Genomic DNA, 26,684 nt, shown 5'->3' with positions numbered 1-26,684 from the left:
ACAAAAACTATTTACCCCCGAAACTTTGTTTACGGGGGCATAAAAAATTGAATACGTTGATATAATAGACATATACCAGTATATGAAAAATTTAAGGTTTGTATATAATACTAAAATCCCTAAAATTGGTATAAAAATGTTGTTCCATTCAAAATAATTTCTTAAAAAATTATAGTGATATGAAATATTGACGAAGTATGTTCTAAGTTTTTTGGTCCCCGAGTCAAAATAATAACTTGAGAACAACAATACAAAACTATTTCTTAGTTTACATATTTTTTAACCAAAACCCCAAGCACTGAATTAGAGAAAAGACTGAATATTCATCTACATATATGATGTAAATTATGAAAATCCTATTTTGACCATTTTTTTTTTTTTTTGTCTCCCAAATTACCAGACTATAAGTGTTACTGCCGTTAGTTCAATTACTTTTGGCATCTCGCGATATTTAATGGGTTTTTATGGGTTTGTGTTTGTTGCAGTTAAATATCTTGATTCAAAAATTAGTTTTTATTATTTAGAGTACCTTCAATTCAGATCGATGAAATGTAATAACGAACAATTCCATTGAGACAATACAAATTGGGGCAGAACAAACACGAATCTAAAATTATTAAAGATGGGATCAGGTGCTCTAGATAAGAAAGCATCCCCTGTCAGGTCCACTGAAACAATATTGACGAATCGGAAGTGTAAGAGACTCGGCCCTTAAAAATATATGGGGTTGGATCAGGTGCCATAGAGGAGTAAGCACCTTATGTACACCAATCGTTTTAGACATTGGTAGTACGTAAGGAATGTTTTTGCGCATCGAATCAATTGGAACACGTTTACAAACACCATATACGGAGGTGTTAAAAGTGAATTTCTACTTAAATATAAGGGAAGGGAATGTTAATTGAAGTTATCACGTTTATCAAAAAATTTTGTTGTTAGGTAATATATATATATATAGATTTTTATCTTTTATGTACAAAGAGAGGCAACTCTGTTTAAAATGGCGTGATCTTGCTGAAACTACATGTATATGTATACGTGATATACTCAAAATTCATAAAAAGAAAATTCAAACTAAATCATGCCCGTAATTTTTTTTGAAATGCTCATTAGGCATAAGTTTTTTGACTTTTGTTTCTTTAAGAGATGCGGTTCTCTGGTTGACTAATCAGGTCATTAGACTTGCCAAAAAATGGCGGCGCCCATATGGCCCATGTTTGAAAAATGAATTTTTTCGCATTTTATTACGATTTAGGTTTAAAGATTTTTTTCTCCATATGCGATTGTAGCAATGGAAAAAAATTTATCCTTGTAAGTAGCTGGGAATATTTGACAACGTGTCAGTCAAAAACTGTCATTGAAAATGAGGAGACTATTAGAGTACGAGAATCAGATTTTCCTAGATAGCTTCCATGAAGACGGTCTCCTTGTCATGGCAAAGTAAGTATTATAATTATCATAGCTTCTATGTTAATACTCGGGTTTAAATCATTTTTGGATATGCAATAATTTTTGCGTGTTTATCTACTTTTATCATAGAGGACTTGGGATAGACAGAATATTCCTGAACTTTCTGAAGGTCTACTGTGATCCTGCAAATCTTGTCCTTGTCTTAAATACTAATGCCAGAGAGGAGGTAAGATGAATTATATTTCATCTGAATGAAGTTATGGTATAGTTGAACAAGTACATGTATGAAACAATAAAAATTTTGTAGGAATACTTCACAGAACAACTGGAGAAGGAAAGCATAAAACCTTTACCAAGAAATATTACTAATGAAGTTGGAGCTAATGAAAGGTAAATTCTGATTTGCAGTAAACTCAAGAATGGAACATGTTCTAGATTTTTAGTAGTCTAAATGTGACAAATATGTAAAAATGAAATTGATGTCTAGTAAGTTTAGGTAATTCCCCGCACCTCAGATCTCCATATATTTTCCATATTCAAAATAAGGAGAAAATGCGTACGGGAGTATTTGGACTAATTTTCCGCATTCATTCCAGATTTCCGTAGATTAAAATTTCCAGATTTTCTCCGTATTCAAAATATGGAGAAAATGTGGATGGGAGTATTTGGACTCTTTTTCCGTATTCTCTCCAGATTTCCGCATTTCCATATATACAAAATATGGAAGTATTTACTTGGTTGATAAAATGCGGAAATACAGAAATCTGGAGAAAATACGGAGCTAATCACATGGTTGTAAAATGGCTTAAAAACACTACATGATGCATACATACATAAATATTTACAAAACCATCAACAATGTGCAAATTTTTATACAATTTATTATATCATTATGAGAAAAACATATAAATGAATGAAAAATTTACACATTATGTTCATGAGCAATGTATTGGATCTTATATCTTTGACAAACAAACACTCTGAGGAGCATGTATGGTAAAAGTTTGAACTCTTATTTAAGCCACAAATTCATCATGGAAAAAAATAAGAATGTGGCATTTTTTTTTAATATTTATATTAATTAAATGGAAATCTATTCATTCTATTTAAGCAAAAGTGGTTGTGAAAAGTTCAACATTATTAGATATATTGGGGAAAAAATAACAAATGACATAGCATTGAATATTTACCCCCAAAAAAGCAATTTTATAGACATTTTTTATCAATCTGGATCACATTTGCCATTTTCTACCTGCATCCCTGATTCAAATTTCTCACAATTCAATTTATATCTCAGGTCTGTGCTTTACACCCATCTGTCCAATAAATATTTTCATCAGACTTCTTTGTAATTTGTAAGGTCACTGCATGTTTAATTTCTTGCAGCAGTACTTGCGGTTGAATTGGCAAATCCTATCAGTTAAAAAAAATACTTAAATTATAATGGTGCAATATTAATAAAATTTAAATTATGATTGCTTTTACTCCTTTAATAATATTTTTATTAACACAAGTTTGGGTTCTTCAATTTTATATAAATTTGTTTAAAATAATATTTATAATAATGACAATCATAGTTGACTGTTTTTAATTAAACAAGCAATAAAAAAAGAAAAAAAAGAATATATATACCTCATACATAACCATCCATGGACCAGCTTTAAGCCTGTTAAAATCGCAGGAATAACCACTTATTCTTTTTAAGGAAATCTCCTCCTTATGCACAGACGTTACCAAAAAAAAAATGTATGGTAAATCATTGCTAGAGCAATGGCTCCCCAAAATGAACACCTTTAATTGTAGTTAACCATAATTAAATTCTATGAGCTGATTGTTAATTCTCTCCGTATTTTTTTCCACATTTTTCCATATTTAAAATGAGGAAAAAATGCGGAATAATGCGGAAATCTGGAGATCTGAGGTGCGGGTCTTGATCTCAAAGTCTGTGGGGCCATGGAAAACAGGGGATGACAAATCCCATTGCCTGACGCCCGGGGCTAGTGGATTTTAGAGTTGGACAAGTGAAATTTTATCAGCTGCTTGCCCGTGGGCAAGTGACTTGTCAAAAATAAAATCAATATGTAAGCCATAGATTTGAAGCGGGGCAAAGGGGTTTGTATGATCTTCTCAGTATTTGTCTTCCTCCTTTTTGAAATATTTATAAATGCTGCATGGTAGGGCAAGCAAAAATTCAGGAAGGGCAAGTGAATTTTGACAATATACTTGCCCTTGGACAAGTGCCTTAAAAATCTATTTGTCAGCCCGTGGAAAAACTTAAAGCTATTAATAGTTTAAGTATTCAATAGTCCAGAATTTATCAGATTGATTTCTTGAGAGGTTTTATAAGATTAATCTCACTAGATGTTATAAATGTCATTTATTTCCAGCACTCAAAGCCCCACACTAATTGAGATGGTATCTCACACTCTACCCTTGGACATGAAGGGTTTTCAGTCATTTTGCTTATATAATAAAATGATCAAATCTAAATTTCTCCAAATATTATTTCTTTGAAAATTTCCAATTTCCTTTTTCTAATCACCAATGAAATGGATCTGATTTTAGATACATGTACTAACAACTGAAGGTTTAAATGTATCAAAAGATATAGAGAAGGAGGTATATGAAACAGGGACCGCAACACGTTCTGACCGATTAACCTGTTAATCGTATATCAAAATATACATATTCTACATTTTTTTATATGTACACAGAAAGACTAAAAAGACGATAGAAGTTTAAAGCATTTCATTTGTCTTAATTCGGTATCAGCTCTAGAAAACTACATTTTTTTTTCAGTTTCAGAATAATTTAGGGGAAAAAATTAAAAAATCCTTAAGTTAATTTTTAGAGCAGATGTTTTGCAAGGTAAAATTGTCATAATAATCAAAACTTAGTCCGAATTGTAGCCCTTTTAATTTACAATGTTTTTCTAATAAAGTATGGCAAATCTTGCTTCAAAGTATACACGCAGACTGAAATAGCGTTGCGCTGAGAGATGATACTGTTGGATTTGACAATTGAACAATTTGAATCATGGATTTCATTTTATAAAACAAGCGTTTTAATTGGTTGATTAGGACCCGCCCACTCTCGCGCGGTGTCCTTTGCTTGTATAAAATTTGAAAGCATCCAACAGCCTAGCGAATAGCCATATTTGATTGTCGGAAAGCAATGTTGACTTTCTGAAAAAAAGCAAACAAACAAGCTATAAAATTATTTTTTAGCATATGATATATTGCTTACGCAGACGGTGCATGAAAATCATTCGATGGCGCACACTATTTCATTTCATCCTACATGTATTTCTGCCGATTTCCTATTTACGGTATTTTACACTTAAGGATACCTGATCCTCAGCCAGGAAGGATAACTCCAAAAATTAATATTTAATTTGAAATGCATCAAAATGAAGTTCAAAATGATTTTTTTATATGCAACAATTTTTATTTTATTCATCTTTATAAGATTCAAGGTTTTTGGAAGTCTTAGAAAAGATCTTATAAAAGTTGACATTTTTGCCTTATAAAAGGAAAAAAAAATACAGTTTTAGAGAAATAAGATTTTCTTGAATCCAGCCTTAGATACCAATGCTTATTCGCATGATATGAAATCAGAAGTGATTTATGGTGTCTTGCAATGATAACAAAAGCCTTTGACACTATATATGTACATGTATTATAGAATACATGCCGGAAATAGAAGACAAAAAATACCAAATAAGTATAAAAATCATGACAGTTTCTCTGAATGCCTGGTTACTTAGTTACTTATCGTTTTTTAACCTAAAATATATTTGTTGATTAATTTGCAAATAGAAAATGCATGTTAATATTCCAATTCGCTTTTTCTGCAAAAATATTTGAGATTTGACAATTTTCCCTACATAATATGATTGACTTTAATCTTTAACTTTGAAAACATACTGTGGATAAATTTACCTAACTTTGTAGATTCAGAGATACTTTTATGAATATATTTGATTACTTAACTGCTAATTTTATAAGCCTGAAGATCAGACTACTTTAAGTTGTTTTTTCTGTGCGACTTTTCAGTGCATTAAAAAATTTGTTTCTCCATGTTTTAGTCACAAGTGAGCTATTTCATTGAGTTGGCAAACACAAGCAAATTTAAAATGCGGGTATTACTGGAAATGGAAATCATGTAATTACCCAGCTGATAGCAAACAACTTGTTATTCAGTGAAAAAAATATGAATTCATGCTCAAGGTGGTAAAACACGTAAAACATCGGATTTATTCAAAAGTCTTCTGTTTTATTGTCAATACTGTCAAAAATACCATATGTTTTAAATGCATGTGTGCTAGCTACTACATTCCCATTTCATTGATTGTCATGGCAATAAAAATGCGACCAGAAAAATCTCGATCTTTGTTCTTTTTTTGCGGGCAGTGCAATTTTTACTGTTATTGCCAATGTTACTCATTAAAAATAAGAAATATCACTTATAATTCATGTTAAAAATAATTAATGTAACAACATTTACCAAACCTAAGTACTTTTTATTTTTTGTTGGTGTATTGAAGAAAAAAAACGAGAGAAATGGCTGTGTTCTTGTGCGACGGAAATGTGCACCTGATATAACACGCAAACAGGTAGATCGGGCGAATGAACCCATTACCATATGATATAAGATGACATGACTGCTGCCAGTTCTGGAACATATCGTATTTGAAGATCATTATACAGATTGTCCACACTCACAATAATTTAATAAGATATTGTATAGGTCTACGAAATACTTAGTTCAAAAAGTACCACTTTTTTGCCCGTTTTCTACAGATGTTCTATCTTACTTGGAAACATTCCATATTTTCGGCTTTACATTTGAGAAAGTGGGCGGGCCTAGAAAAAGCACCAATCAGATTTTTGTTGGATTGCTCAATTGAACGTCAGTAAGATTCAATTGTATTTCAGTCAGATTCATCAGTATCGTCACTCAACGCATCACAATATCGGCCGAAGTGTGTACTTTCAAGCAAGATTTGCGATAATTGGATAAAGAACTTAATATGACAAGCATACCATTTCACAGTGTTCTCAATCATTTAATTATCATTATTAAAGAAACACCGGACAGTCTGGGTAATGGGATGGTGTTTGCACAATAATTAATGCTACACAAACTGACCAATTACCTCGTGGTATTAACAAGGTTTGGGGTTTGGGGTTAAGACCACGAGGTAATTGAGAGAACTGATATTGGGAATAGGTAGAATGAACCATCTGGAGAGCCATAATTCATAATTATCTCCAAATCAGATTTAAAAATGTTAATTTTCAACCCTATTCACAGTGATTTCTTTTTTAAAAATAAATTTTAAGAAACTTATGTTCAATTTTATTTTTTCCGACTAACCGATTACAAATTTTCTAACCGATTCCCATCGTTCCGACCGAGTAATCGGTTAACCGGTTACAAATTGCCATCCCTAATATGAACACTTTATTTATGCGATATGAAATATTGAATGAGTTAAAAGACAGTTCTGGTGCAGAAATGTATTGTTTTGATGTATGTTCCTCACATTTGAGATTACAGTAAAATCAATATTTCTGTATGGGGTTAAATTTTTGTTGTTTTCTAGGCCTATGAAATTATGACCACCAAGAAATTTAAAGTTTCATTTGAATTACTACTAAACATTCTATAATATGAAATCAAGTCACAACAAACCAACATTTTTTCCTCAAACCTTGAAAATTTGACTCCAAGAAATTAAGTGATTTTACAGTTGTATGGAAGGCAGCACAGTCCCAGAAGGATTCTTGATTCTGTACTAATCTTTCACACATGCTTTAAAAAAGATACACTTATGAATGCATATTTATGTGAAGATTTTTAATTTGATTATTTAAAAGCAAAAGAAGTATTGTCTTATAAATATTTATTCAGTGTAAGACAAACTTTATACTAGGCTACCCATCAGATCTTATTACTTACTGTATCAGTCTTACCTTACCCTTTCTTATTGCAGACAGAAGGTTTACCTCCAGGGTGGTGTTCTATTTCTGACATCAAGGATTCTAGTGGTGGATTTCCTAACAGAACGAGTCCCTGTGGAGCACATTTCTGGCATTCTTGTGTACAAGGCTCACAGGTACAGGGCATTTTATTTCACTGTAGGATAGACTTGAAAAAGTCTTTGCTAATTTGAACCCATGAATTTTTTTGCATGTGGAGTAAGAAATGCATGCACCTATTTTAAATTAAGCTGGGGTCATGCAGCAGAATGGGACAAATTTTATTTTTCCAGAAGGGTGTAAATGCATGATCTTAAAAAATCAATACCCAGAATTGAATTGATAAAAAGCAAGCCAGGAATATAAATGGGCAGAGTCTTTTGTATTGTACTACTTCTTGTAATTACAGTGAAACTTGTCTTATCTGGATGTTGCGTATTTCAAAATCTTGTTTAATTCGATGTAAATTTCAATTTCATTTTAGTAATTTGAGTCGGATTAGCAAGTTGTACTGTGTATTTTTTATTTTTTCATTATCAGAAATTTGGTGACTCATAGTTTTTGGTCCATCTGTTTGTTTGTCTGTTTGCAAAAACTTTAATCTTGTCCATAACTTTAATGGGTTGTAATATAAAGGCTTTTACATTTCTTGTATGTATATCTTAGGAAAAGACCTCTTTCTGATATCAATATTTTTGACCTCATAACCGACCATTGAGTTTAACTTCTTTTTTGAAAAACTAACAAACTTTTACCTTAGAATGGTTGGTGTCAGGACATATTTTTAGTGGCAAATTTTTCACTGAGTTTAAACATTTTTTGAGGTGACTGGTCATGAGTTAAAATTGAAAAAAATTTAACTTAAGTTATAATTCTGAATGGTAGGTGCTAGGACTTTCATGTTTCACATTTGGAGTTCTTGAGACAAGACCATTTTTTACCTCATAACTTTTACTAAAGAATTTGACATACTTTTAAAAACTTTATAACTGCAGAATAGTTGGTGCCCAGTCTTTGGTATTACAAGTGTATATTACTCTTCTGGAAAAATAAAATGGTCCTATATATGCCGCCAATTTTTGACTTGAGTGTTTCACATTTTGTTTTCAATTTAGAATTGTAGAATCGTGTCAAGAGGCATTCATATTGAGGTTATACAGACAGAAGAATAAGGTATGCGCACTAGTCAATGTATCATAAGTCTGCTCTGGGAAATAAGAATATGATATGACATATCTCTGAAGTAGTTGATATTTAAAGTTTTATTTAATGAAGCTTCGCCTTTGTCAGGAGGGGGAAAATGGTTTACACTTGAATACATGTACATGTATAGGGAAAGAAATCTACAGTGTGGGGTCAGTTTTATATTGTAATAAACAGGGGAGTCTTTAACCATGTTTTTGTCAAGAACAACATGGTCATAAAATATACAATTAATTACCCCTTGTGAATTCAACATGGTGAAATATTTACATCCACTGAATATTTTCTCCTTTATTTCTTAAGAAAACCCATTTCGTTAATCACTGCATGAACTACATTAGGCATGTCGCCTGTACAGATTTCTTGATCAGTGGCTGTTCCATCAATGAAACGTTTAAAGACGTTTGCATCATTAATACAATGATTAAACTTTTTAATCCTTCTTTAAATGATTATTTAAACAGATATAAATATAAACAATAAAATGTCTTTCTTTGTTTTGTTATTACTGGAATTAATAGGTCGCAGCTAATACAGAAAAAATTTACATAACCCGCTTACGCGGGTTATGTATTTTTTCTGCAACAGCTGCTTCCGTTGATTCCAGTAATAACAAACAAAGAAAGCATTTTATTGTTTAAATAAGAACCTGAGACCTGGCCCACGAGGTAACCTGACCTGACCGAGGCCCTGTAGCGGCTGAGGTCAGGGCAGGTCAGCGAATGGGCCAGGTCGAGCGTCCTTATTTCACCATGTTTAACTCACAAGGGGTAATCAATTGTTTTATTATATGGATATATTGAAAACTATAAAAATCTAACTGTTATAAATTCTTTCTTTGATTGGGATCGAGATTCGCTATACCCCATATTGAAGTTGTTTACATTAACGCCTGCAAGTCGTGTAAGTTTTTGCATCATGATTTACTGATTAAAACAATATTTGATTGATAGGAACATGCATTGTTATAATTAACGGTTGCTATTCCTTTAAAGAGTCAAAATCTAACAAAGAATTTTTAAACTCTTAAAAGAGCAGCTTCTGCATAATTGTAACCATATTTTCAAATGAGTAAACAGTTTAACAATCAAATTTTATTGTGTTCTGTATGGTAATGTAAAACAGACAATGCACAATTTATAAAACTTTTTTTTTTCTCTCGAATAATTATTATTTTATGCATTAACTTCCCTACAAAAGGAATTTCGATTAAGAGGTCATTATTTAGCGATCATTAATTATAATGACCGAGGTCATCATATCCCATATGTGCGATGATTCCTAGGTCTTAATTGCTTTAAACAGTACCTTTTGGAGTCATTATTGAGTTTTAAAGCAATCTTATAAGCCAATCAAATTCGAGTATTATCAGTAGAGGTATAATGATTATCATTATGACCCATACTTTACAGTAAAGGTACAGGTACAGTAAAACTCGTTTAGTGCGAACACGGATATTGCGAATTCACGGATATAGCGAAGTTATCTTTGATCCCCAGCTATACAAATTCATTGAAATCCTTATACGGATATAACGAATTACGGATATAGTGAAGTCATTTCATAGGTCCCAGTGACTTCGTTATAACCAAGTTTTACTGTATAATGTTCTTGAGGCTGGGAAAGGGTCTCAAAAGTTGAACAAAGCTTGATGTAGAATATGTGGGAAGAAATCTTCAAACCACCAGGACTCAGTCATATTAATACGCCAGCTGACTAATGTAGTGTAAACTCAAGTTTTGTAAAGTTGTTGTCCCCACTAAGCAATCCATTTCATTACTATGTAGTTGTGGTCTTATAGTATATAGTTTTGATGTTTCTATTATATGTTTTTTGCTATTTGTTTGTATTCCCATCATTTCAGACTGGTTTTATCAAAGCGTTCTCTGACAGCCCCTATGCCTTCACCACAGGATATTCTCATGTAGAGAGGACAATGAAGAACTTGTTTGTTAGGAATCTCTACCTGTGGCCTCGTTTTCATGCCAGTGTTGTAGCAAATCTAGAGCAGCACAAGGTAGAGGAATTTTGTAAATTATCCACAAAAATATATCTATTGTGCAGACACCAATTAATGTTAATGTCACATATATCCAGGTTCAGTTATTGTCTGACTTTTTACTTCTAATAGTTATTGTTACTTTTAACTTGTTTACAGATTGATGTTGAAGAAATCCAGATTTAGTTATTGTGACTTATTACTTGTTTACAGGTTGATGTTTAAGAGATCCAGATTTAGTTATTAAGGTCTTCCGACTTCCTTCGGAAGACCTTATTGTTTTCCGTCGGTTTCCTATTATTATTATTATTATTATTCTTTTTTTCATATTTATGGCGATATCTCAGCTGTGACTGTACGGATTTCAAAGATTTTTACAGGAAAGATGCATCAGGTTAATATCTCCAGATGTGTTTTTCATTTTTTCAAAATTTGCTTCCATTCGCGATTTTTGGGGAAATTTGTATTTTTAAAATGGATTTTTGTACACTACTTTTCTCAAAAACGGCTAAAGATATGACATTAAAACTCATGGACATGAAAGTGCATCATATGTAGGTGTGCCGAACGTCCTTCATTTTTTGTCGTTCCTACTTCCGGTCGCAAACGGAAGTGAATTCAAAAAGTCTAATTTTTCAACTTTTTTGTTTTTCAATATTTTTCTTTCAAATTTACAGGGTTTATAGAGCGTCTTCAACGATATCTATATATGTTTTCATTTTTTTCATGCGTGCGTTTATTGCAAAGATAGGACCGAACCAAACTTTGTCTTACTGTCGGGGGTTCGAATCCCGCTCGGGGCGTTCCCCAAATTTTTTCTTTGTTTTTGTCTTTTTTCAGTTGCAAATTACTTTTCACTCTTTTATAACATGTGTGGAAGACTTAGCTAATTTTTAAAATTTATATTTGGAGATATTTCGTGAAATATCTGAACCATTCACGATCTGTGTTGAGAAACTACTGTAAAGGAACGTAAACGAAAAAAATACATTAAGAAATCTATTCCATGGGATGACACAGCATAGATTCCAAAAGAGAAGTCGGTCGGAAGACCTGCTTGTTGCCCCAGCAACAAGAACGCATCTAGTTGTGACTTATAATTGTTTACAGGTTGATGTTTAAGAGATCCAGATTTAGTTATTGTGACTTATTACTTGTTTACAGGTTGATGTTGTAGAGATCCAGGTTTAGTTATTGTGACTTATTACTTGTTTACAGGTCGATGTTGTCGAAGTTTAGAGGTTGATGTTGTCGAGATCCAGATTTAGTTATTGTGACTTATTACTTGTTTACAGGTTGATGTTGTAGAGATCCAGGTTTAGTTATTGTGACTTATAATTGTTTACAGGTTGATGTTTAAGAGATCCAGATTTAGTTATTGTGACTTATTACTTGTTTACAGGTTGATGGTATAGAGATCCAGGTTTACTGGTAGTTATTGTGACTTATTACTTGTTAACAGGTTGATGTCATTGAGATCCAGTTTTAGTTATAGTGAGTTATGACTTGTTTACAGGTTGATGTTGTAGAGACCCATGTTTACTTAATTTGACTCATTACTTGTTGACAGGTTGATGTTTAAGAGATCCAGGTTTAGTTATTGTGACTTATGACTTGTTTACAGGTTGATGTTGTAGAGATCCAGGTTCAGTTAACATCAGCTACCTTGGCCTGTCAGACAGCTCTATTGGACCTAATTAATGCCTGCATACAGGAACTAAAGCGCTGCACTACTGCTGTAAGACAAATCTATACAGGAAGCTCCAAAAAGATGTTCTTATCAAAGTTTGTCTTTTATCTGTACTTGATCTGTAGTCATTAATAGTTTATAGTTTGGTTTCAAGTGCATGTATTCATTTTTGAATTATTTGTTTTCTTTTTCATATGAAGGAATGCATTGTTTTTTTTTAAGACAGAAAGTTTAATAGTAGCCTTGCAAAGTATGCTAGGGTATTCAATACATGTAATTAGTTAATTTTCCCAGTTAGGACCATTGAGGTGTAGGAGTATATAATTTAATTCTGGTTGTAACGCTGTATTTGATTGGATAAAAAATTTACCTCATATCGTATAAAATGGGTTGCCTACGTCACAATGACTTACGTCAAAAACGTATCAATCCGCCTGACGTTACATTCAAATTTTGTACAAATTGAAGTCATTTTTTTAGAACAATCATCTTTTTTTCTTACATCAAATGAATGAAAATTAAATTATAAGCAATGAATTTAATAGCTACCCATTTTATACGGTATAAACTGGGTTGGAACAGTTTACGCTTTTTTATAAAACGCTTCGCGGTTTATAAAGCGTAAACTGCCCCAACCCAGTTTATACCATATAAAATGGGTAGCTATTAAATTCATTCCTTAAATGAAAAGAAACATTTCTTTAAATATTTCCTCATTTAGGGCTATTACATAAGCATGTATCTTATGTTCTAGCTGCTAAAGTAAACTGAAATTAGAAAAATCAACATATTTAAAATGTAAAATATAAATGTTACTACATATATTAAAAAATCTGAATCAGTATTTGGTATTTTGAGAAAATTGAAACTTTGAAAGGCATGTTTATAATGAAAACCAAGCCATGATGGCAGTATATAAATATAAATCATAATGAGATTTTATATAAGGAGAAAGATATTTCAAAAGTTGCATCAATTTATTGCATCAATTGTATGATTTGAATGAGAGTTATTTTATCATACATTTGATATGGAGAATTGATTGTATATCCTTAAAAAACAGGATGACCATATGTTGTAGAAGTGAAAATATCTCTCCATAGATTGATGCAGAAGAGGTAACGGTTGAAACTGCAATTGGGAAAGCTTTTGAAAAAACAATTCGCTTTCAGTTGGATCCAGTTTGGCATCAGCTAAGCGCCAAGACTCGACAACTGGTGACTGATATTAAAACTCTCAGGCTCATTCTCAGGTAAATCACCATGCTGAGTATATGTCCCTGTCTGTTTAGTTTTGTATGAGATCAGGATAATCCCCCATTACATTGATTTTGTAGACAGATGACACAATATGACTGCATCACCTTTTTCAGCATGGTTAATTCAGTCAAGTAAGTTTAATGTTAACTTTTATGAAAACATTAAAATATTTTAGAGGAGAAAAGCTTATACATGTAAATGTCAAATAATGTGTGCGCTTAAAATAAGAATTTTAATGAAATTTCAGGATGAGCGAGAAAGCTTTTGGTCAGAATACAGGCTGGTTGTTTTTGGATGCTGCAGACAGCTTATTTGTTGTAAGTTATATTATTTCCTATGTAGCTTGTAACATGAGCTTTGATTGGTTACAAAGTCAGGTGTAAATTTCCATGCACCTGACCTCAGCTGGGGGTAAATAATGTGACGTCACAATGCATAATTTCTGTGATAAAAAGCGAATAACATGATGTCACGATGCATTGTAGTACGTCGTAAATCTTATTGATAGGTTGAGACACAGTTGATCAGATTAATGTTTACAAAGAATGTATTTGAGAACATAGGAAATAAGTTTGTTATCCAATTCCAATCAAAGGTGTGCGGGAAATTTACCCTGGGGTGTATTCCATACACCCTGAGGCTTTCAGACACCCTTGATTGAACCTGCATAACTAATAATATGTTATGATACTGGTACACTTTTTAAAAAAAATCTTGAGTAACCTGAGATGTTTAATGGTTGGTTGCCTATCTCAGACTTAAACCTGCGATCAATGATTCCGGGTTTAAATCCAAGTTTACGCATTGCACACAGGTAAGGCTTGGCTGAGTATGGCTCAGAATTACGGTAAATTCTGAACCTGGTGTAGGGGTGGTTTAAACCCAGCTTGATATAATTGTTTCCTGGATTTTGGGGTAGTATATTTCAATATTTTGAATTGTTTTAATGCTGCAAAAATGTTTATGGAGACAATGATTGTATTGACAGATTTTGCTGTCTTACAAGGGCTATTCTAAATGAAATTTTTATAGCTATTTTGGGGATTTTTTTTCTTCAGTGTACCATTTTAACACCGCTGCAGGGCTTGGGAATTTATTGGGGTACACAAATTTGCAAATGTACATTTATAACAAGAATTTTATAGAAACTTTTTCATATACCAAATTTAAATTAAATTACAAATGTACTTAAATATTTTAAAACCACCTCCCCAAACAAAAAGAAAGATCTGTTTGCCTGACATTATATCCCAACTTGACACTTAAGTTTGTTTTTTAACCAAAGGGTATAGCTTATAACCCTGAATGATCAACAAAAAATGGTGTATTTTGTTAAGATTACAGGATTTCAGTAAATCTAAGCAAAATTGTTTGTGGTCATAGATCATGTAGATAAACATGTATTTTGTAATGATTAGCAAGGCTCAGGATCAAAATGATACTCAAAGAGAGAGAATGTGTCCTTATTAGCTCACCTGAGCTGAAAGCTAAGAAAAGCTGAAACATACTGTAAAAGTATTACATTTGGCTATGTATTCTTTTTAGCGCTTTTGGCGGAAAGGAACTTCCGCTAATTCAAATACAATGCTAAATGTTTTGCACATATATACATAAATATGAGCATTGAGAAATGCACTAAATCAAATCTAGGCTAACTTGTTCAAAAATCAATTTCCATTAAATATCGTACATGCTAAATATAATACATTTACAGTATGTAGAAGTTTACTGGGTTAGTGTAGATTCTAAATTGTTCAAATCATGACAACTCCCCTCCAGGTAGGGCAAAGTCACTATAGGAATCCAAGTTTTACTTTGAAAAAAATGGGAAAATCTTTAAAAATCTACTCAAGAATCACTTGAGCTGAAAAGCTGAATCTTATTTGAAAACAACTTGAGGTAGTGTAAAGCAAAAGTGAGTAACAGATGAGTGTAGTGGCCCTTGGGCTCTTCTCTTTTAAACTTATTACACTTGCAGATGTTCAGAGCCATATGAGATGATACTTAGTATGGGGGATAAGCTAACCTTCTTTCTTTTAAAATCATCAGATATACTTTTTTATTGCATTTTTCAGGGAGATGGGGATGGGGCCATTAGGATGTTTCTAGTTTGTGTGGGTTTTTTTTTTAATTTTAGCATGCCAAGGAAAGAGTATATGGTCAGGAAAAAACACAGATCAATGAGAAAGAGAAAAAGGAAGACAAAGGTAGCTGATAACAATGTTGAAGATCGAAAATTCAGAATTTTTCATACTGGGGTAACATTTTTTTTTAAAAAAACTTATAGCTGTGTCTTCTCCATTTGTAATGAAATGGTGGCAGTACGATGCAGTTAAAGTGTAGATGTTTTATTTGACTTCTGCAAAGTCTTGCCTCCTATTCTAGTGAGACTTAAATTTAGATTTCTATGAATAAACACTTTTAGCATGAATTCTCCACTGTCAAGATTAACACATGCAAAGGAAACGATCTTCCTCACCCCTGACTTCTAATTAACAAAACCCTTGTTAGAGAAATGTCCATAGTAAGATAGATAACTTCTTATTACCAGAACCCTTGTTAGAGAAATGTCCAAAGTGAGATAGATAACTTCTCATTAACCAAAGCTTCATTAGAGGAACATCCTAAGTTGCATAGATAAGTTCTCATTAACAGAGCCCTTGTTAGAGGAATGCCCTAAGTGGGAGGCACTGAGAGATGTCTTAAAAGAAATCAGGAAAGAAAACAAAAATCTGGGTCCAGGAGAAGAACCCGGTGCTGTACTTATAGCAGCTGAGGATGATAGGACATGTAACCAACTTAAAGAGGTACATGTTGAGATACTGTAAAATCATGTAGTGTTATTTTTGATGTACACAGTTTGCATAGTTAAGAGAAAAGAGAAGATTTTTTTGAGATTTGATTTCTAAGTTAAAGAAACGCAATGTATATATTAAAGTTATGCTTTATTATTATTTTTTTACCAAAAAAGTAGCACCATCCATCCCCCCATAAGAACATAATAATAATTGTCTAGCAGTACTTTTAAGCTTTCAGTAGAGTCTTTTTAGCCAGCATCTGATATGTTGAGTTCTTGCTAATGAACTTTAAGGATTAAGGGACTAAATTGTGGTGGTACATGTACTTCCAGATGCTGTGTGATGGGGCCAGGAGTATGATGATCAGGCTGTTTAACAAATACCTGGCTCAGAAAGGACAAAATCTTGAGGATGAAGCTGTGAGTTGATGTAATATAAACAACATTATTTTATATACCGTATTACGGGTAATTTTTACGTGCTGCTAATTTTTACTAATTTTTACTAGTTTTACAAATCCGTAAGATTTAAACGCATACAATTTCACAGAAGTAAAAACGCCTCACCTAAATTTTCAACATGATAATCGTATCATGAGAGTATTTCGGTGCTATCACTACCATTCAGCTAAGTACCTGGGGGCTATAGAACTAGAACTGACAACCGTTGGTACTTTTTGGAACTTTTTAATTGATTATCAATTAGGATCAAACAAGTATATCTTAATTAATACATGAGTTATACAAACATCGTCAATTACCTGCTACCTCTTAAGGGACGCATTATTTCTGATAATGGCTTAATTATAACAGACTGAAGTCTTCAAATTATATCCGTTTTTCAACACTTTGACCCTTTCTTTTTTTTTTGAGTTTTCTCTCTTTGTTTCCATTAAAATGAAGACGGGCACGTGGTGTGCAACAATAATGATGCCTAGGCATGTGTATCAATTGAAAACAGGAATGTGATATATAAAGGTATTTAGATGAATAAACATATCATTTAATGAATCGACACTCGTTATCACTGGAACAATTTCATTTTTAGCTCACCTCAACGAAGTTGGGGGGACTTGTATTGATACCCTCGGCTAAAACATGTCGGAACTTCACCGTCCGAGGTTAAGGTTAAGTTTTTTGGAGCAGTTTTCTTTTTAATTACTTCTGTGTCCTATACTGATTAGACATGCATGGAAGATGGTTTTAGTGTGTTTTATTGTACCAGACAGAGTTTCAGATGCTGCAATTTCAGCAAAGGAGTTACCAGGTTAATATTTTTGGAGCAGGTTAACATTTTTGGTGCAGTTTTTGGGTTTCATTTCCAAGTAACTATAAGCCCTATGTTGACCAAACTTGCATGGATGATACATCTAAGGATGCATACTACCGTGCTTGCTTCAGATGCTGAATCTGACCTACATTTTACGGTTGAGTGAACAGGTTAAAGTTTTTGGTGTAGGTTTCATTTCCAAGTAACTATAAGCCCTATGTTGACCAAACTTGCATGGATGATACATCTAAGGATGCATACTACCGGGCTTAGCTTAATGCTGAAAGTCTGACCTACATTTTCCGGTTGAGTGAACAGGTTAAAGTTTTTGGTGCAGGTTTCATTTCCAAGTAACTATAAGCCCTATGTTGACCAAACTTGCATGGATGATACATCTAAGGATGCAATACAGAGGTAAACACGGGCTTGCTTCGGGGGGGCAATGCTGAATCTGACCTACATTTTCCGGTTGAGTGAACAGGTTAAAATTTTGGTGCAGGTTTCATTTCAAAGAAACTATAAGCCCTATGTTGACCAAACTTGCATGGATGATACATCTAAGGATGCATACTACCGGGCTTGCTTCGGATGCTGAATCTGACCTACATTTTCCAGTTGAGCGAACAGGTTAATGTTTATTGGTGCAGGTTTCATTTGCAAGTAACTTTAACATGTTGACCAAACTTGCATGGATGATACATCAAGGATGCACACTACCAGGCTTGCTTAAAATGCTGTCTGAAAACATTTTCCGGTTGAAAATTAGTTAAAAGTTTTTGGTGCAGAAATAAATATTGTTTCATTTCCAAAAAATGGAAAAGCTATGAGTTTTTAATGACCAATCTTGCATAGATGATACATCTAACATGCATACTTCCAGGCTTGCTTTCAGATGCTGAATCTGACCTACTTTTTGTGGATGAGTGAAAATGTTAGTTTTGATGCATGTTTCATTTCCAATAAACTATGAGCAGCCTATAATGAGCAAACTTGCATGGATGATACATCTAAGGATGCACACTAATGGACTTGCATTTTTGATGCTGAATTGGACATACATTTTTTAAATAATAATTGAAAGAAAAGTTTGTTTTACAGGCTGTTAAAAAACTATAAGGCTTATATAACATTGTATAAACCAAACTTTTTCACATATATTTGCATCAGAAAACAACATTTTGTAAATTTGGTAAGATGGTGGATTTTTGTCAATTTAATTATTCATTTCAAGAAGAACCAGTTAAATTTTTTATGTAGGTCTATTTCAAAGTATCAGATCAAAATTGCTTTTAAAAATATTTTCATTTTTGGAATTTCCCGTTATTTTTTTGGTTAAATTGTGTGACTTTGCACAATACGGAAATATATCATTCGTTGAGGTGAGCTTTTTAATCTCTGTTTATCACGTTTATTTTTACATGGGGTTGTCCACGACACATGTTAAAACTTGTATTTGTAGCAGTAAACGCATTCAAAAACTAAAACAAGTGAATGGAACTTTATTAAACCTGTATGATTTATTTTTTTGCGTTTCTAAGTGATAAAAATTTAACGCATAAAAAATTATATCATCCTATTTCAACCGAAATTTGTAAAAATTTACAGCAGTAAAAATTACCCGTTATACGGTAAGTTAAAGAACATTTTGTACATATGATTGCAAAATATATCTTTGAACAAATTCAGCACTTTGTTATCAAGTCATCATCTGTCATGTGTTTTATGTTTTACAGAAAAGAATCAGACAAGAAAAAATGGCCAAGATCAGAACAAACAAGGGGCAGAAGACAAAGGCAGCTGAGCAGACCCTCACCCAGATGGTGGGAGGGGCAAGTAAAGAGGGCAATACAGAGGTAAATACTGTGGGAGGGGCAAGTAAAGAGGGCAAAACAGAGGTAAACACTGTGGGAGGGGCAAGTAAAGAGGGCAATACAGAGGTAAACACTGTGGGAAGAGCAAAAAAAGAAAAGGGCAATATAAGGTTATCCTACAATAATGGGAGCTCTTAAGGGTGTGTCAGAGATTAAACAAAATCCTTGGACCTCGTGTGTATAATCGGAGGGGGGGGTAAACACTGCAACACACGGTACCTTGTTATGGGACATAGTATAGACACAAACAAAGGTAAACATTGTGGTAGGGGCAATTAGCAAGAGGGCAATACAAGCTTTCCATTGAAGACGGATTGAAGCTAACACGAACTTGCAAACACAAGGAAACACTGTGGAGGGCCAAACTTTATTTGCTTTGCTGGCAATACAGAGGTAAACACAAATGGTGATTTCAAGTGAAACATGGCCTTCCAAATATACATTGAGAGAGCAAGAACTAGCGAAATCAATAATCATTACTTACAATTAATTTTTTGGTAATTCCACAAATTCAGTCTCGTTTTTTGGAGGAAACTTTCGACATATTTGAGGTTACAGTCGAAGAAAACTGGGAGGGGTGATCAAGCATTGCTGCAATAGAAATGGATTTTTTAATATTAATTTTTCAGTGTGTTTTCATTTCAAAAACGATGCTACGCCACTGTACAGAGGTAAACTTAGTGGGAGAGAGATAGTTTAATAAAAAAAAACAGAGGTTTTTTATTAAGAATGGGAAAGATATGTAAAAATCTTACAGAGATAAACACAATCTCTTGGATTCATGTAGTTCTAGAAGAAATGAACATACTGTGTTGAAGGGTTTGGTCATCAGGGTCTTTAAATTAACAATGATTAGATAAAACGTAGCTTTTAAATTAGAATGTATCAGAAACATTAACTCCTGCTTAAAATGCTTTGTCTGAAAACCATTTTTAGTTATGAAAATTATTAACATTTCAAAATTGCCTTTGTGAAAAGAAATAAATATTGGAAATGAAAAGACAAATTGTCAGAAATGAAATAAAAAAATGTCTGAAAAGCTATGCAGATTTTCCGTAAATGAAATCCAGCATTTCAACAACATTTGTTTACTGTATATTATCATGTCCGAACCATGGTAAAAATCGCTTGATGAATTTAACTTCTAGTTGGAACAGAGGTATTCAGTGTTTTGGTGATATATTGACAATTGATAAAACCCGGGTTCCAAAACACTTTCCAGTTGATAGTACAAGTCTAGACCACTGTCACTCGGAACAACAGCTTATTGCTTGTAAGCAAAACGAGAACCGTCCGAACCATGGTCAGTTTGCCCTACACGTTTAATATGTAGTAAAATATAGTTCATCACTAAACATCAGTTCTAAAATTCAAGATCAATGTTGACTATATAATTCATTGTGAGTATATGACTTAAAAATTCATGTCACACTTAAATTACAATATTTTTAAACTATCAAGGCTTATCAGCTAAAAACTATTGTTTTTTTTTTTAACAACAACAATTTCTTGGATTACCAAGAAATTTTTGATAAAATCTGTCAAGAAATGTTGTCATACCAGCGATTATACAAAATATTGTTTTCAATGAAATATATAAAGAAAAAATAAAATTATCTTCACTTTTGGCACACAACTGTATAAACTTATTTTTTTTAAATAAGTTCAAATAAGTTCAAGTTGGAAAAGAAACATCAGTCATATTAGAGTAAAAATGCCTTTAAATTTGAGATAGAACATTAAAATCATGTCTTATATGTTCAAGAATGCACAAGAATCATATAGAGGTCCACATTGAAAGCTAGATATTGATGAGTTTATTCAAGTATTTTGTTAGGAAAAATTCTCATGGTAATTCAAGAGTAGATCCCCTTATTTTAGCATATTATGCACATTTCTCAATCAAAATAAAGTTGTTTTTCATCACTCACTTTATCTGATTATTTATTTAAAACAAAAAAGCATAAACTATTTATAAGGATTGAACATTTTAATTCTTTGAGTCACTGACTGCTCTTCTGACAGGTCTTCCGAGCCAGTCGTCCCGGGGTTCCGCTGAGGGTGTACTTCATGATGTATACGGGCTCGGTGGAGGAGCAGCGATACCTGACCACACTCAGGATGGAGAAAGAGGCATTCGAGTTCCTCATCCAAGAGAAGGCTGTCAGTCAATGTCTACATTAAATATTGACCCAATTTGTTTCCAATGTGCACTGAATTAAAAGTTTTGACTCTTAAATGCACAGTAATGGTGAAGTTTCAAAATGTTTTCAGAACATGGTGATTCCAGAGGAAAGAGAAGGAAAACTGGAAGATGATCCAAACTTGTCAAGGGACACAACCCCTGCTAATGCTACAGTCAACACCAGAAAAGGAGGGGCACCTCAGGTCTCTACACAGGAGAAGGTATCAACTTGTCAAATGCACTTAATTTTTAATAGGAAGACAATTTTTTCAATTTTAATGATTTTTTTTTTTTTTTTGCAATATTGAATTTTTATTTTTAATTTTGCTTGTATTTTTTTGGCAACTCTACACAACTTCTCAAAATGCTTTAATCAGGTGGTTGTGGACATGCGAGAGTTTGGAAGTGAGTTACCCTCCTTGATTCACAGACGAGGTATTGACATAGAACCAGTGACTTTAGAGGTAGGGTAGCCATTTAAATGATATAACATGCTTTTATATGAATTTAATTATTTTGAACTAAAGGATTATTGTAGTTTCTGTTAAATGTCTAAAATGTTTATGCTATTTATTTTTCATATTTATTAGATTACAACATACATATATACTTACATTCAGTGTAATTTTCTTTATAAAATCCATTAGAAATCCACAACATTCAAATCTCTATAACACACTTGAAACCTTGTCACCGCATGTTAGAATACACAGTAGGAACTATATGCATTTTCAGTACTCTAGGAACACCAAAATATGTACATTGTTTTGACACAATTTAATAAAAAAAATTAACCCTGTAAAATTAACTTAAACATACAACAAATGTGCGTTTGAAATTAATTTGTCATTAATTTTTTCCTCGCAATGTTTGTTTGCGTTATTTAACTTAGCAACGTCACAAATGGTTCTTACGTTTATAAAGCACACAAGTTTTGAAGGGTGCTAAGTTCACATTAAAGATTACTGAAATAAACAATTATTAAGAGGAAAAATTAGGAAATGTAAATATAACCTTTGAATTCATATTTTGGGATGTCTTTGGTCCTATAAAACACCTGGCTGTGCCGACAAATTATCATACTGTGCTAACGCGCGGTATTCAATTTGTCGGCATGGCCAGGTGTGTTATAGGACCGAAGACATATCCCAAAATATGAATTCAATGCTTAAATAAATTTTGTTAACACATTCACTGAAATGTTCAATGTATGCTGAAGGTTGGAGACTACATATTGACACCTGATATTTGTGTTGAGAGGAAAAGCGTCAGTGATCTGATTGGTTCCCTGAACAATGGCCGCCTGTATAACCAGTGTGTTTCCATGTGTAGATACTACCAGAAACCAGTGCTTTTGATTGAGTTTGATGCCAATAAATCCTTCTCTTTACAGGTGAAGCTTATTAAGACCCAAAAAACATTTGTGCTTTACAATGAACACTGTCTGTCTGTCTGTCTGCCCATCTTTCATTTTGCCTCTGCAAATTTTCTGGGGTTTTTTTCATAACTTTTTTTTATGATTGTCTTTTCATATTTGGTATATTGGTTGAATATGCAGAAAGAATAATTTTGATATGAAGTTTGATTTTCAGGGTCATCTGGTTTGGGGCTGGGGAGGTGGGAGTATAGATTCCTAACAACTTTATTATTATATAAAAAATAAATGCCCAAAGAGAGATGTTTGCTGAAATGTTGTAAGTAAAATTAGAGTAGACTGTATTGACCAGGTGAAGCAATCCAGTGAGGTGTCCATACAGGATGTAAGCTCCCGCCTGGCTCTACTGACCCTCCACTTCCCCAAACTACGCATTCTCTGGTGTCAGACGCCCTACGCTACTGCCGAGTTGTTTGAGGAATTAAAGGTAAAGGTTACTCAACAAAGCATTATACAAGCAAATGCAAGTCTCTTTGTTGTTCCAACTGATTAACAAGTACTTTTGTAACTATTTATTTTCATAGTAATAGGCAAAAAGTTTCAGTATACCTTAAATATGAGATTGTCTGTTATTGGCATGATCTGTTATTTTTATGCCCCCTTTCGAAGAAGGCAGGGCATATTGCTTTGCTGCTGTCTGTCGGTCGGTCTGTCTTTTGGTCCACCATTAGTTTCTGTTCATTTTCTTCACAGAGGTTGTATATATTGAAATGAAATGTGGTATACAGATTTGTCATAAGAATATCTAGGTCAAGTTCTGTTTTTAGTGCAATCAAGCCATTTTTGACAGAGTTCAGTCCCTTCCATTTAGAAAAATTCCAATTATTTTGGGGAGGAGGAGGCATAAGTGTTTTACAAACATCTCTTGTTTGTACAGCATGTTTCATGAATTCTTGTCTCATATGGGAAATGGTCTGTAATTAGCTAGTGAGCTTTTCTGAGCACATTTTGTCCGGCGTCCGTCTGTCTAGCTGTCTGTCTGTAAACTTTTCACATTTTCGACTTCTTCTCAAGAACCACTGGGCCAGTTTCAACAAAACTTGCCACAAAGTATCCTTGGGTGAAGGGGATTCAAGTGTGTTTAAATGATGGGCCACGCCCTCATTCAAGGGGAGATAATTTGGAATTAATGAAAATTTGGTGGCATGTTTTAAAAATCTTCTTTTCAAGAACCACTGTGCCAAGAAAGATGAAACTTATGGGGAAACATCCTCAGGTAGTGTAGATTCAAGTTTGTTCAAATCATGACTCCCGGGGGGTAGGGCGTGGCTACAATGGCCGATCAAAGCTTTACATAGACATATATAGGAAAATTCTTTAAAAAATCATCTTCTCAAGAATAGCAAAGGCATGATTGGTCATGGGACTACTTTGGGATTTAAACTTTTCAATAATAAACCAATTTCTACTTTTCCTAGCCACAGTGCTCAGGTGAGCGATGTGGCCCATTGGCCTCTTGTTTCATTGTATTATGGATCCTTGATTATTTTCAGTAGTGACCTGTAATTTGATGTAATGATCCTGTATTGTGATTATAGGTAGGAAAGCCTCAGCCAGATGCAGAGACTGCCTTAGCTGTGGGATCCTCTGATGAGGGCTTACAATGGTCAGATAAATACAGCCATGGACCACAGGTACAAAAAATGTTTAAACTGACATCCTGACTGGAAGAAAACTAAATGTTTGTAGATTTACTTTATCCTTGAATTTTTCTGTTAAGGATTTTTTGCTGAAGATGCCAGGAGTGAATATAAAAAATTATCGTCTCATCATGAATAAAGTGGAGAGCCTGTCTTCTTTGTGTGACTGCTCCCAAGAACAGCTTACAGAGGTCATGGGTAGTGAATATTATGCTACACAGCTCCATAATTTCCTCCACTCTAAACCAAAGGAACCTGTGGACAAACCATCAAAGCCTGGGAAAAGTGATTATAAACGTGGGTTTAAAAGGAAACGATAAACATATCATTACATCCATACATGTTAACGTTTGCAATTTGTTGTCAAAAGATGCATGTGAAAGACTACCTCACTTCAAAAGTAACAGAAAATGAAAGAAATGAATGAAAGATGTTGACTGTAGAATATAATTTTTCACTTTGTGCATAATCATATCTTGTTGTGTGACTGCCACACTTTTTGTATAAATTATGTATAACTTATGTTTATTTATTTATTTTGAACACCAATAAAATGACTGATCTTAATTTTGTTTCATTGATAAAGGTATAGTATTTTTTTATGGAACAATATGTATTTTAAATGTGGTTTAGATTACTACACCCCATGGAAATGAACTCTATGGGCCTCTATAACTCTATACTGTGACTCCATATTTGTGTTTTTAGATCAAACCCATTTTTTTTAGTTCTGGCATCAGTGTTTTAGCTCACCTGTTCTGAAAATTTAATTGAGCTTTCCTGATCACATTTTGTAAGTCTGTCCATTTCTATGTAGACTTTTCACATTTTCAAATTCTTCTCCAGAACACCAAGGCCATTTTCAACAAAACTTGCCACAAAAGAATTCAAGTTTGTTTAAATGAAGGGTTACATCCTCTTTCAACCTAATTAAAAATTAGTTAAATTTTTGTGGTATTTAATCTTATAAAAATCCTCTCAAGAACTACATGGAGAAAAAACTGAAACATATATAGGAAAACCTCTTGAACAAGAACAGCAAAGTCATGTTTAGTCATATTTTTATATGTATGGAAACATCATCAGATTATGAAGATTCAAGTTTGTTCAAATTATGACCGCAGGGTTAGGGTGGGGCAATAATGCATTGCCAGAGTTAAACATATGGATGTACAGGGAAAAATTCTCTAAAATAATTTTGCTCACATGTTTATTAATGGTACATGTAGTGTAAATTCAAGTTCATTCAAATCATGACCCTGAGGGGTAGGCTGGAACTATACCTCTATAAAAACCATGACACATTAGGGTAGAGTGTACTCACAATAGGGATAAAAGTTTTACATGATTAGTTTTACATAATTATAGTCAACAAAAAAAAATATCTGCTTATGAATAGCAGCAGGGCTGTATTGACCCAGGTGAGTGTAGTGGCCCATGGAACTCTTGTCTTTTTATGTTCGTTATGTCAAGCTTGGAACCACCAGACACTGCAGGCATACAAATGAAACTTCAATGCCAATTTGATTTTAACAGACTGTTAGAAAACCTAATCTCCATAAATTAAAATAAAAAACATTTTCAATGAAAAATCCTCTCAAGATCATATTCAAGGAAGTAATTGTGTGCAGAATCATTTGTATTATTATATGTAGGTGATCAAGACAAAATATATCCCTGGTAAATTGATACACATTTTTGTCCCATATCTTCGCTGCAGCTAGACAATAATTTGGGTCTCACTATCCATCTTTCCATCCCTCCATCTGTTATTCAGTGGCTCTGTGTTATACAACAGGTCATACAACAATTGTTTCTCATTGATTAATAGTTTACTTCAAGAAGTCTTGAAAATATTAGTATATATTAAGATTAACAACTCAAAAACCTTCCCTGCCTATGACTTAATAAAAACAAGATGTGTTTGTGAAACACTGATGC

The 26,684-nt window shown here is 33.2% G+C and overlaps 1 protein-coding gene and 1 long non-coding RNA gene across 2 annotated transcripts in view; one reads left to right on the top strand and one right to left on the bottom strand.

Annotated features, from left to right (window-relative positions):
- Positions 1 to 26,684, bottom strand: part of LOC134254833 (uncharacterized) — a 255,399-nt gene that overhangs the window by 125,463 nt on the left and 103,252 nt on the right. The gene's annotated exons all lie outside the window — the stretch shown is intronic.
- On the top strand, positions 1,239 to 25,310 carry LOC134254803 (DNA repair endonuclease XPF-like). The gene is made up of 22 exons (XM_062737323.1): positions 1,239 to 1,440; positions 1,540 to 1,636; positions 1,718 to 1,800; positions 7,409 to 7,531; positions 8,510 to 8,567; positions 10,462 to 10,614; positions 12,221 to 12,334; positions 13,390 to 13,538; positions 13,623 to 13,676; positions 13,793 to 13,862; positions 15,683 to 15,752; positions 16,201 to 16,352; positions 16,676 to 16,762; positions 19,346 to 19,593; positions 20,241 to 20,316; positions 21,509 to 21,646; positions 21,758 to 21,889; positions 22,046 to 22,132; positions 22,888 to 23,061; positions 23,396 to 23,530; positions 24,642 to 24,737; positions 24,824 to 25,310. Exons 1-22 carry the CDS (start codon positions 1,364 to 1,366, stop codon positions 25,061 to 25,063), a joined length of 2,613 nt encoding a protein of 870 aa, XP_062593307.1. The 5' UTR covers positions 1,239 to 1,363; the 3' UTR covers positions 25,064 to 25,310.

The sequence above is a fragment of the Saccostrea cucullata genome, unplaced genomic scaffold (assembly GCF_032062105.1).
Source record: "Saccostrea cucullata isolate Sc308-1 unplaced genomic scaffold, CSIRO_AGI_Scuc_v1 ctg75, whole genome shotgun sequence".
Classification (NCBI taxonomy): Eukaryota; Metazoa; Mollusca; class Bivalvia; order Ostreida; family Ostreidae; genus Saccostrea; species Saccostrea cuccullata.
Note: the sequence above shows the minus strand (reverse complement) of the source record. Positions and strands in the feature narration are given on the sequence as shown.